This window comes from Gymnoscopelus microlampas (assembly GCF_963454915.1).
Source record: "Gymnoscopelus microlampas genome assembly, chromosome: 21".
Taxonomy (NCBI): Eukaryota; Metazoa; Chordata; class Actinopteri; order Myctophiformes; family Myctophidae; genus Gymnoscopelus; species Gymnoscopelus microlampas.
The window spans coordinates 36354904-36368400 of NC_139958.1; the positions used below are offsets into that span (position 1 = coordinate 36354904).

Below are 13497 nucleotides of genomic sequence, written 5' to 3' on the forward strand. Positions count from 1 at the left end.
GTATAGAACACCTCGCTTATCATCACAGACCCAGAGTTTACAATCGGTGATTCACGTTCCATTATCTACGATCGGTAGTTCCTCTTAGTCTCGACCAGACAATCGGAGATCTAGGCCGACATCTGGTGACATCTGAATTCAATCTAGTGGCTAGAACGCTACGGAGAAAAACAAACCTACTGCTTTGAAAACAAACTCATAGCACTGTCCCAACACAAAAGGCCGCCCTAAAGTCTTTCCATTGGTTCTGCAATGCAGTTATTTTATATATGTTCTCCAAGTTGTTTCCACCCAGTTTTAGCCACTGCACTAAATTTAGATGTCACCAGACGTATCGGTAGGCGGAGATCTCGGATTGTCTGGCTACGCTTGACTGTCTTTTAGTAAGCCACAGGAAACAATCATAATTTACAGCAAAAAAAAAGATATAATTTATGTAAAGCAGTAGGGTTAACGGAAAAGTACCCCATATTTTTGCGGCTAAGCTCTTATCTGCTTTTTTACCTCATGTGAACAACACATACGTAGCTTAGAAGTGGAAAGTCCCGTCAAGGTGGTTTCTGTGTATTAGCTAATACCTCAGACACCTACGTCCTGCTGCTTTGGGCATGTTTCCACCACTACTATACAACCATACAATATGGACTATGGACAATATTGAGACAAATTATTTGTCTCATTCGAATGTGGAATCCGAATTTTTAGAACAACACCAGATACAAAATGGCAAAGAAATATTGTATTTACAATAATTGGCATTAACTCTGGCGTACAAGCCTAGGCCTAAATACTTAATTTATCTACCTTACAATTGGAATCTACAGTCAGAATGTTTGTGCGTCTGTATGTAAGTTGCATCAGCACTGCGCATGCGTCGACGCACTTTCCCTAAGCAATTACACGCCACTTCACACTTACAACTCCTGGACATGGCAACGCCGGCAACCCCGCCCCCCATCCAAATACTGTCTGTCTGACTCTTTGGGAGGGTTGAACGCAGCGAACGCCGTCTCGCTGGGCTGAGCGGGCTGCTTCATCAATCTGTGCCGCACATTCTGGTCCTGCAAGAGCCTGTGTGAATACATAGATAGATGAACGGGTGAAATGTGTCCGTCTCTCAGTTTGCTTTCGTTTTCGGTTTGCGTCTCGAAACAAACACTGCTGTTGCTCTCGCTTTTGGTTTGCGTGTCGAAAACCTCTACAGCCTACTACACGAGAGCCTCGCGCCAGCGACTAGACGGAAGGGTCGCGTAGCGACCCGCACCTCTAGTACTGTACAAGTTGTACGTCAGTGATGCGATCTACAAACGTAGAGAGCTCGAAGATCTGCTATTGTTTGATGTACAATGGCGTCTCGCTTATGTGGTTAACATCATCACCACCAAACGACTAAATAACTGACCAGATGTTTTGTCTCCTTCATAGACAGGACAAGCTGAAGATCCACATGAGGAAGCACACGGGCGAGCGCCCGTACATGTGCCTCCACTGCAACTCCAAGTTCGTCCACAACTACGACCTGAAGAACCACCTGCGCATCCACACCGGCGTCCGCCCCTACCAGTGCGAGCACTGCTACAAGAGCTTCACGCGCTCCGACCACCTGCACCGGCACATCAAGCGCCAGAGCTGCCGGACGTCCCGCCCCCGTCGGGGACGCAAGCCGGCCGCCTGGAGGTCCACCCCGGCCGCCAACTTCCTGTGTCCCCCGACGGCGGCCTCCGCCAATCGGTTCGAGGAGGGCAGGCTAAGCTCCACCTTCCAAAGGGTCAAGAGTCACGAACTGGAGGAGATGTTTAGCCTGGGCAACAGGGGCCTCAGGTATAAGAGCATGGATGCTGCCGGGAGGGAGGAACGCGTGGAGAGGAAACACATAGCGGGGGAGGACAGGGCAGGGGCGGAGAGGCAGAGAGGTGTGTTTGCCTTTGCCCTGGCCGGAGAGGAAGTGCTTACCCGCTCTCCGTTTTTCAAGGCGACTTCTGAAACATGGACTGAGACCGGAGCGTGCTCTGCTCTTCCCTGAACCTGTCGGCTGAACTCAAGACATCATTGTGTGGCCGACCACATGAACGCATAGCGTCCGGATTCTGGGGAGGCGAATATTCCGCAAAAAATAGCTGACCTACAAGCCCAACACATGTCGCAAAGCGACGCGTTGTGAGCTTGTAGATTGATTATTTTCGGGCAAAGAGATTTGGTGTAGAGGGAAATACTAGTGGACCTAGTATAGATCCCTGGGGGACCTCGGTCAACTAAGTAGGGTTTACGGAGGCTAAAGCAGCTAGTGAAGGTTTCAGGGAGAGAGGTGATTTCAATGAACTTTTGTTGTGGCTAGAATCAGTAGATCTCACAACATGTACAGTTGCAAATGTTTTCAGATCAGAGTCCTTTTTTCAGTCATTTTAGCCTCAGTATGGTGTGTGTGTGTAGGCTAATTGATCATCACACGTAATAAATAGAAAACACAATCAAGATAGTGACTAAGGCACGCGCACGCACATGCGCACGCACACGCACACGCACACGCGCACACACGCACGCACACACACACACACACACACACACACACACACACACACACACACACACACACACACACACACACACACACACACACACACACACACACACACACACACACACACACACACACACACACACACACACACACACACACACACCCCTTCTCTCTTCCGTCTCGGTCTCTGACCCATCTCAAGCTAATCTTTTGACAGTTCAGTGAGAGAGAGAAAAACATGAAGAAACACTCAAACCTCACACTAACGTGCTCCCAGAAAGAAGCATTTCCTGAGACTGGCTTGAGGAATCGTAAAGTCATAAAGATATCGAATCAATCGAAAGCACTCAGCCAAAGCCTGTTTAATCATGGCACACACAGTGCCATATAGGGCACCTTTGTTCCTGTAAATGTAAAAAAAAAAAGACCATTTCCGTGCATGTATCCACATTAATTTCATACGTGTAATCTCAAAAGCATAATATTTCAGCTACAACACGCGAAGTTTTGATGACTGTAATTAGTATAGTATGGCAGTTATTCCAGAATTACTGTAAGTACTTCATTTCTGAATATACAGTATGCTAATCATGTTTGTCCTCCCGACCTATCTTTTTAAGAGTCTTGTTAGAATATATCTTTTTTTTTAGATTCAGAAGCCCATTCTCCTCCCCGGTGCTTAGAGGGCCAAGGGCGTAGACATCTACCTTGGTATTTATTTACATCACTCTGATGTAAATATGGCCTGCATACCATGTTCCAAAAATCACCTCGGTTGATTATAACTAGAGAAACTATAGGTTCTTGGTCACGATCAGCTAAATCACTCCAGTACAATCAGTGACTGACTTTGACTTTACATGCACCCTAATATTCAATTTATTATTCAGAAATGAATTTTAATCAGAATAAAAAAATGCCTCATGTAAACGCCTCAATTGGATCCATTCAGGTTGAGAGGGCTGTTAATAACCTTTCGATATCCAGATCAACAGGAAAACATCAGCAAGTAAACACTTATTCTGATCGTTTCTCTCCGGTTGGTTGGACTCTGGTAGGAAAATCAACGAACAACAACAGGCAGAAGAACCACTGCTGTACTGTTTCAGCCTGAGTTCGAAAAAACTGTCTTCCTTTAAGATAATGGAATCAGCATGGCTCTGACTGCGGGGGGTCATTGAAATCTACACTGTAATCCACTGGACCCCCCATCGGTCCTTGCGGGATTTCCAGGGAGTCAGCAGATAAATTATTGACAGTTGGTGACCCTTAACGGTCTGTAACTCTCAAGAGTGTACAAATGGAACCAAACGGACCCGTAATTAGTAAACTCAGAGTTATGGAAGGGGGGGGTGGGGGGGTCTGTTAAATTAAAACATTTGAGAACCACTGCTGTAATCCACTATTTCAACTGTTGGGACACCGGTCGTCCACTGTCACATTGACTACTGTCTCCTGGCCCTGACATCACCACATCGAGTCCAATGAACATTGCCAAATGCCTGCTGCTAAAGACTGTTGCCCTCGACCTCTGCTTTCTGACTTCAAAGATTCCTCAGACACCTTGTCAGGGGGTAACAGGTCGGCCGACAATAGGCTCTATGCACAGCAGCCATATTGGACAGAAATTGGGCCCCTTCCTCGCTTCCTTCACAGGTGTTACCAATAATACTAATTAAGGCTCTGTTCCATTCTGGTCTCAAAATGTGGGGACCCCTCATGGTTCCTTGAGGGGGTTCCAAATGGCCCCTTACGGGTGTGTAACTCTGAGAGTGTACAAATGGAACCAAATGGACCCGTAAGGGTCCATTTGGTTCCATTTGTACACTCTCAGAGTTATCGGAGTCCTTGAAATTAAAACGTTTGAGAACCACTGTGCTACACTAAATGGAACAGAGCCTTCATTAGTATCATTGGTAACACCTGTGAAGGCCCAATTTCCTTCCAATATGGCTGCTGTGCATATAGTCTATTCAACTCCATTCCAATGCAAATTTGATGCATTATTTCCATAACGCTCCTGAGAAAGAGGAGCGATAGCATAGATATCCTTTTTATACTTTGGTCATTCAAAGTTAAACTACCTGTTGAATATGTTTTTTTCCCCTCCTTTTTTTGTCTCTCTCTCAATCATGCTGGTTAAGGCCTTTAGACTGGATGTGAAAAAGTCTCTGTTGTTATTATTACTTATTGCGGCTTTTATTCTTAATTTATCCAGGTCTATGTTCTCACTATGATATACAATATTTCTCTCATTTCCATCCATCCACCCATCCATCCATCCATCAATGCTGACTCATTCTGTCATTAATCAAATCAAGATATTCATTCCCTTTCCTTTGCCATAATTATTTTATTTTTTCCATTCAGTGTGTTGTGTGTTTAGAGTGTGTAAAGTACCAATTATAAAGTGTGTGAGTCCTTGTATTTTGTGGGCCCTGAATAGCTAAATAAACAAATTCAGATAAACTATTTATCGGTAACACCCGAAAGCCGTCATATTATTTGCACTCTTCAACTACTTTGTTTTCCAAAATACACTTAATTGGGAGAAAAAAAACATTTAATCATAAAAATTGAAAGAACCCACTTGAAGTTTGATCAAATCATGAGATTTGAAAATGTGTTTATACGTTTTTATTGCCTTGTTATGAATTAAGCTTTTTCTCTGCACTATTGTATATAGACAAACATTTGGCCATGGTGGTGTTAATTGCTGTTTCATTGCTGATGATATAAAAAAAATATATATATATTGCTCTAAAAAGACTTTGATATTTCACAAACTTGAATAAGCCTTGTTTTAATGTTTATGAATACGTGTCTTAAGATGTACATTTCGGACTAATCGACTGCCGCTTTAGCTACGTACTGCTCGTGTAATTGCGCAGTAAGAAATCGAAAAGGGTTTAACCCTATTTTCATATTTTCTTTGATTTATGTATAAAAATTGTTATTCCAAAATTATTTGAATTGAAATGGGAAAATATTTTCTTGCTATTTATGCATATTTAAATGAATGAGCCTTGGCTATATTTTGCAAATCTGTTTTATAAAGACACTAAATGTTGAAGTTTGTTTTGTGCCAGGTGTAACATTTCTTTAAACTGACCACGGGGCGCGCGTGTGTGTGTGTGTGTGTGTGTGTGTGTGTGTGTGTGTGTGTGTGTGTGTGTGTGTGTGTGTGTGTGTGTGTGTGTGTGTGTGTGTGTGTGTGTGTGTGTGTGTGTGCGCGTGCGTGCGTGTGTGTGTGTCTATTTGTAACATAAATGTTCTTGGATATTTTTAGCTCAGTTATGTTGGTGAATTGTTCCCTGATTAATTATTAACATAAAATACATTCACATTATATACAAATGAGACCAGAAAAACACTTCAGATTTCAAATAAGATAAAGTACAAATAATTAGATTATTTGAATCCTCTGATTTCATAGTCATTGTCAGTGGTGTAAAGGTATTTGGGTTTAAATCATACAAAGTCAATTAAATCCATCAGTGAATAATAGATCAAATATTCTATATATAATTATTCTACAAGCTAGAATAATGTATGACAATAATATTATTATATTATCTATTTTGTTATGTACTTTGTAAGGATGTGAATAAGGGCACTGACGATCATGACTTTATATCATAGGTGGGCAACTTTGATGATGGAGAGGGCCACTATATTTCCACACTCACTCCAGAGGGCCACATTGCATATTGCCATTCTATGTCACACAAAAGTAGCAAAAATAGCCGATCTACAAGCTCAAAACGTAGATCTGCTATTTTTGCTATTTTTCAATTGGAATCCAGAATTAATTTTTGCTATTTTTCAATTGGAATCCGGAAAGTAACATTTTCATTTCATTTCAAATGCATCTAGTTATACTTATGTTAATTTTATGAACTTAAATACAAATATATTGGACATAAAAAAGACAATAGAATTGTAATACTAGTCATTAAGCTACTAATATAAACTGAAGTAATGAAAGCGGGTCATGTTTGCATGTTATGAATTGTAAACAGCTGAAATCAATAATATATCAGTATTCTGATATTAACCTGCGGGCCGCATTAAGTGAAGGTGGGGGCCGCATGTGGCCCCCGGGCCGCCAGTTGCCCATGTATGCTTTATATCTACAAATGTACAACTCCTAAACAAACAAGACACGTGCAAACCCAGTATATCAGGTCAGAGCACAGCATTGTCCAACAATACATATGATTATGTGTAAATATGATGTTGCTCTTCCATGAAATGTCTAAAAACCACAAATGATCCCTGCAAGGTGATTATTTAGGCTGCCACATTTAAGTCTATTTTAGTATCCTGACCTCTAGTGTATAAACAGCTACACTGCACCATGTTTGCGCAGATAAACAGTGGTTGAGTTTTTCTCCTTCCGTAACGTACCAACATTTACATTTTCCTCATGTTAAGTATTGTTATGCCGCGGCTCTGGAAAAGGATAACCAAACTTTGAATGCACGCTGCCAGCCAGTAGGTCATGACTCCACTATTGTTTTATACATTTATACCTTTTGAAATATTGATTTAAAAAATGCAGGAAAAACATTTATGTGTGGTCCAACAGCATAACATAGAAATGCCTTTTAATATGAATATATATATGTGACCACCAATGCAAAGAACTGGAGTCATTCATGGTGAACTTAACTTTTGAACCTCTAGGTGGCGCCAAATAATAATGACTGATGATGAGTTTTGATGTTGTTACATACTATGAACCTCTGTCAGCTAATTTATCAGACACATTGGCTGCTGATGTTTTCACATGCCATCTTTAAGCAAAACGTCAGTCAAAAAGTATCTTCACGCATTCAGACTATAAAAGTGAAATATACAAAATAATGTTTGAAATGGTTTGTATATAAGAGCTTGTAATTACTGTGCACGTCACATAAAAGTTTTTTTTTTTAAACACGGGAAAAAATATCCCCACGTTCCCACGATGAGTGATGACTCTCTCAGAATGGAGGACACACATGAATCATAATTACATGTTTTGTAAAAGAAAGTTGTTGTTTTTTTCTCTCTCTCTCTCTCTCTCTCGTGAAATGAACTATACTACAGCATGAAGACATTGTGGTTAAAAAAAAAAAGACATGGACCCCAGTGCAGAGGCAGAGGCTGCACATCCTTTCATGTGGGGAAGGGTGGGTCTAGCAGCTGCTTCAGACACAATTCTGACTTAAACAAGTATTATTAGACTGTATAATGTGTAACTGATTTCACTGCAACAAGGTGCAGCATCATGCTGCTGATCACGTGTACGGCATTCGACATACTTCAATCAGTGGTGGACAGTAAGTAACTAAGTGAATTTACTTCAGTAATGTGATGTTTTTATTTTTTCTCCAAGCACATGACTTTCTCTCTGCTACATTTAAAATACAAAATGTGTGTTTGTACTTCCTATATAAATGTGTCTGTGTGCGTTTGATTTTGATCTTACTTTATTAGTCCTGCAGGGGAAATTCTGTTTTCAGCTTCACCCAGCTGAAGGCTGCTGGTATGGTTATGAGCGCTAGGGGTTAAGTTAGGGGTTAAGTGTCTTGCTCAGGGACACGTCAACACAGATAGACTGGGGTCAGGAGGCGAACCAATGACCTTCTGATTACCAGACGGTCTCTCCACACACACGCGCGCACACAGACACACACACACACACACGCACACACACACGGTCACGTTAGTGTGACTTCCTCAACACAAGTCTCCTGAGGTGTGACTTCCTCCTGACCTGATAACCTTGCTGTGGTTTTTATGGAGCTGGCCCTGAGTTCCTCTGTATGCTCTGTTCATCCCTGACCACTCCGCTGACCCTCTGACACACATTGTTAGCAGGCCGCCCGAGTGGCCCTTCCTTACCCTGTGTGTGGGTGTGCGTGTGTGTGTGTGTGATTTGATTTTGATTCGATTACCTTAGCCGTCCTGCGTGGGAAATTCAGTTTCAGCTTCACCCGGCTGATGGCTGCACAGATGGTAATGATGAGCGCTTTAGGGAGGGGTAGCAGTATAGGGATTAAAGTGTCTTGCTCAGGAGCACTTCAACACAGACCTTCACAGGTGTTACCAATGATACTAATGAAGGCTCTGTTCCATTTAGTGTAGCACAGTGGTTTCCACGACCCCCATAACTCTGAGAGTGTACAAATGGAACCAAATGGACCCGTAAGGGTCCATTTGGTTCAATTTGTACACTCTCAGAGTTACACACCCGTAAAGGGCCATTTGGGAGTGTTTCCAGTGAACTAACATGCACAATATCAGCACCCTGACTCTGTTTGACCAGAATGGAACAGAGCCTTCATTAGTATCATTGGTAACACCTGTGAATGTCTTCATAATATGGCTGCTGTGAATAGAGCCTATAAGATACGGTCTTGTGTGTGTGTGTGCGTGTGTGTGTGTGTACGCGCACGCGCGCGCGTGCGCGTGTGCGCGTGTGTGTTCTGGCCCAGCAGTTGCCAGCAGTTGCCCTCACCCCTAGAGCAGACGACGCCTAATTACAGACACATGTTTGTTTACAGATTGCTGGCTGATTCATACTTCGCCGTAGGAACGGAGTACACAAATGAAGCATCTCCAGGCTTTGAATACAGTTCAGCGTGCGACCATTTGAGGGCATGCCCACACCGCTCATGATGCGACATCCTCTGAGGAAGCCGGCCTGACAATGTGACCATACAACACGGACGCAAATTGGGCCACGGGGACTATTTGAGGTTAACTCTGATGTTCTCTATGGGGGCGGGGGTGGGGGGGGTTGAAAGGGCAAAGAAGGAAACACCTTCCAAACAATGGGAGTTGAAAACTCAATGGTTGTCCTGTGACATAGTCTTAAAAATGAAAAGGAGCGGTGCAACAAACAGTAGTAACACCGGGGTCAATGGTCCAACAAAAGGGAATTATTTCAGGATAAAGTAGAGCAGTGGTTCTCAAAGTGGGGTCCGGGGACCCCCAGGGGTCCTTGTGGGGGGGGGTTGCAGGGGGAAAAAGGACGAACGGTTTAAACACTTAAGCCCTATTTTATTTGTCGGCTATTGGAAAACAACAGAGCTTCACGCTCGCAACCAGTCGAATCGCGAACACGCTGTGAGCTTGTTGATCTGCTATTTTCTTGTCTTGGCGGGGGGGGGTCGCCTCGCACAAAATCGTTTCAAATGGAGGTCAATACATATCAATTGGGGGGCCCCTGACATGAAAATCTTTGAGAACCACCGAAAAAGAAGACCTAAAAGAAACTGTAGCAAAGGAATTACAGTAAGTACAAAGTGAAGCTGCCTATTGTAAGCCATGTAACCACTACTTTACAGTTATATTAGTTGAATGGGGTCCCGTAGGGCTCTCTATCAAGAAGGTGCACCTCTGAATGTTGCCAAATAATATTCAACCCAGATGCTATGGGTTCATCTGGTTAGAGTGATGTTTCAGTTCTTGTTCATTGACAGTAGATCTCAAACTCAGACTCATCCTGTAGACACGCACGTGCGTGTGTGTGTGTGTGCGTGTGCGTATGTGTGTGCGTGCACGTGTGCGCAAGCACACAGGTTCAGGCAGGCAGGAGCCATTATATAGCCTAATAAAATATGTATACATACTGTACACAGTATATGTGACTGTCTCTTCTATGGCTCTGTAGGTTCTTCTATAGAGGTTTATTTAACCTCCTTAAACTAAATTTGAATTATATTAATAAGAAAAAAGCGCCCTTCGGGCACGTGCATATTTTCTGTGTGGTTAACACAGTGTTGTGTTATTGGGGAGAACAGTAAAAGTGCATCTGGTTGAAGACATTAACGTAATTTGTCACAATGCAAAGTAGGTGAAATACTGGCCAACAGCAACAATTCAAAAAAAGAAGGATAAGTAGCCTCAAGAGTTTCACATACTGTACACGCTCACTGGTGGCGCACATTACGTTTTTATTGCGCTGTGGACATTTTCTTTTTTTTGCAGAATTGCCATTGAAATGCATTGAGCACACTGTGGGCAGTTTTTTTGCGAGACACAACCGCTTATTTGGTGGGTTCGAAGCGACACACGCGTGCGTGCACACACACACACACACACACACACACACACACACACACACACACACACACACACACACACACACACAAAGACAGAGATAGAGTGTCACCGACTCACACGACTAGTCTAGTGGGAAGAAGGGGTTATCATGCACCCACTGGAAATATACTTCTAATCAGTGTTTCCTTATTACAAAAAATGTGTCCCTTGACACATCAGTGTCAAGGGACTCAATCCAGAGTTGTGTTGCCCTTCCTCAGACAGCATCCAGGCTGTGCACTGCAGGTCATGATCATCCAGCCTCTTACTGCGAGCTATGCAGATGTTGTACAGCCATTCAGTTTAAGTGGACATCCTGCCTTGAAGAGAGCATGAAAACCAAAGAGTTGCAGGGCTTTCTCTGCGAGACAGTCATTCACCTCATCTTTGGTGCTGGTTGACAGTAACGGTTTTGCTGAAACTTTTCCTAATAGTGTGTAGTGGATAATAGTGGATAATAGTGGATATTCCTATTTGGACTCTTTGGACTTGCTGTTCAGTGTTGCTGTGAAATGGTCAGCCTGTTGAGAAGCTTGAAATATACTATTTCCTATTTTGACTATTAACCGAACAGTATATGTGACAATAAACACGTAGACCGGTCAACTTATTTCTAGAGAGGCTATTTGCAGAACCCATGCATATAGCGGTTAGAACCTGTAGTGGTGTACAGATGGAGCATCAAACCACACTGCTAAAACCACTCGCGTACATCTTTTACTAGTGCTTCTGTTAAAACAGCGACCATTGTTTGATTGTGGTTAGTCTGCATCCTTCCTGTCAGACGCGTCTCCTGAGTTTAATCATTAGTAGTGTCACTGCCACCGCAAAGCCCTAATTTGCAGCAGTAACCATGCAGGTGAACATGTCTCAGTTTCATCTCTATTAGTAACACCATTACATTTAGTTTCTGGCGGATGTCAAACTTTCCAATAAGTAGGTCAAAGGGGTTTAATTGTCGGTATCAGTGACAGTCGAGAACACAGGAGTCTATCCTGGTTACAATGCACTAGACCCCTGGGAGAGGTCGAGCGTAACACCTAATGCACCATCAGCTCCCAGTACTCACCGCACAACTAGACCAATTATTTGTTTACTAACATTGAGACTGGACGCACAGGTGATTGTTTCACGCAATCAATTCCCAACCTGTTGTTTTGGGGTACACTGGTTTCAGCGTGTTGGCTAGTGAGGCGCGTCCTAGCGAGACCTGATAGAATGGGTTTAATTGCGTGCATACTGGTTGCGTGCATACTTATCAGTGTGACATTGTCTGTTAAGGCAGTTGTTCTCAAACTTTTTCATGTCAAGGACCCCCAAATTGACACTTATTAGCCCGCGGACCTCCATTTGAAAAGATAAGCCAGGGATCCCTATAAGAGAATATTTTTTTTAACGGCTCTAGCAGTGATTCTCAACCATTTTAATTTCAAGGACCCCCAGTTTGACCTGCATTAGGCTACGGACCCCCATTTAATGGTATTTCTATCTCTGGGACCCCAATTTATATTGTAAAATCAATGTTAATTTATTTACAGACCCATAAGGGTCCATTTGATTCCTATCCATCATTTAGCTGGGGACCCCCTGGAACCCCCTCAAGTACCCCCGGGGGTCCCCGGACCCCACTTTGAGAACCAATGTGTTAAGGGGTCTATAAGTGAATAAAGATCATGTGTGTGGTATAACTGATGTGCGTATGTAGTCAAATGTTACAGGTGCAGATTAAAATGCTCGTGTAATCATTTTGTGCAGGCCCCATCCTTGAATGTGGCACAGTTCATCAACAAGTTAAAAAGGATCATTTTAACATTTCAGAGAGGTTTTTCATCCAAAAGCCTGAAGAGTAAAGTTAACAGTGAAAACAGAACAATCAGAGAAAGATGGAAAGAGAACTACTGTATGCATTCATCCTACTCGGTTTCATCGATGTAAAACCATTGCTGCCCATATCCTACCTACATTATGTGAGACTGTCAGTCAGATATTGTTTACTTTATTTGGATATTATAAAATATTTGCAAAATAATTAGCTGGGCCAAATATTATCGCTGGCAGGCCCGTTCTAGCCCACAGGCCGCATGTTGCCTACCACTGGTCTAGAGGGCTTAAAGTGGTTAAATATCTCTTTTACAAGAGTGTCCTGGCCCAGACAGGCAGCAGCACATTAAAACATTATTGCAGACTAACATAAAACAAATTACAGACAAAAACATAAAAAAAATATATATTGATCATGATAATCAATAAAAGTAGCCAAAAACTAAAGTCAGCACAGAGTGCAGGATCAAATATCACAATACAGCAGTTATCCAACTTTTAAATGTCAAGGACCCCCATAACTCTGAGTGTACGAATGAGTACGCTCTCACAGTTACAGACCTGTAAGGATCTATTTCCCTTAACCAACTACTATTACCACACCATATGGAACAACTATTTATGACATCATGACGCTCGCTCACAGCGCAATACATCAGCTATTTTTGCTCGGCATTGTAGGAGAAACATATCGGGCTGAAATAGTTAAGGAAACCGATTTAAACCGGGAAAGCATCTGTGCCATTTGCGTTGGCTATTTAAAAACAGCAAGCTCACAGCGTGTCACTTCGCGCCACTCTGCAAGATGGCACATCTGCTATTTTTGTGTTCAAAGTGCATTCAAAGTGTTTGAAAATTATAAGGGGTCCTTGGCACGAAAAAAAGGTAATGTGTTCAAAATCAAAATCACCCATAATAGTGTCATTAGTGCTTTCATTGTTTGTCATGTCTATTTATAACAACTGAGTCATGTTGTGCGACAGGACTGTCTGTGAAACACATTGTTCTGCTTCTGGGAAACTATGGTTAATACAGTCACTTCTCACTAAATAGATTAGATTAAA

General features: G+C 42.5%; 1 protein-coding gene and 1 long non-coding RNA gene across 3 annotated transcripts in view; one reads left to right on the forward strand and one right to left on the reverse strand.

The window, feature by feature from the left end:
• Positions 1 to 3498, forward strand: part of zbtb7c (zinc finger and BTB domain containing 7C) — a 45197-nt gene extending 41699 nt beyond the window's left edge. For both annotated transcript variants that reach the window (XM_084047710.1, XM_084047709.1), the window contains exon 5: positions 1426 to 3498. In XM_084047710.1, coding sequence (XP_083903836.1) covers positions 1426 to 2023 — 598 coding nt within the window. In that variant the 3' untranslated portion in view covers positions 2024 to 3498. The remainder of the gene's footprint in view (positions 1 to 1425) is intronic.
• A 381-nt stretch (positions 3499 to 3879) lies between these two features.
• LOC311038287 lies at positions 3880 to 5584 on the reverse strand. The gene is made up of 2 exons (XR_014600043.1): positions 4497 to 5584; positions 3880 to 4117 (listed from the first exon to the last, which is right to left on the reverse strand). It is a non-coding gene; the product is annotated as an uncharacterized lncRNA (long non-coding RNA).
• Positions 5585 to 13497: the final 7913 nt, after the last annotated feature.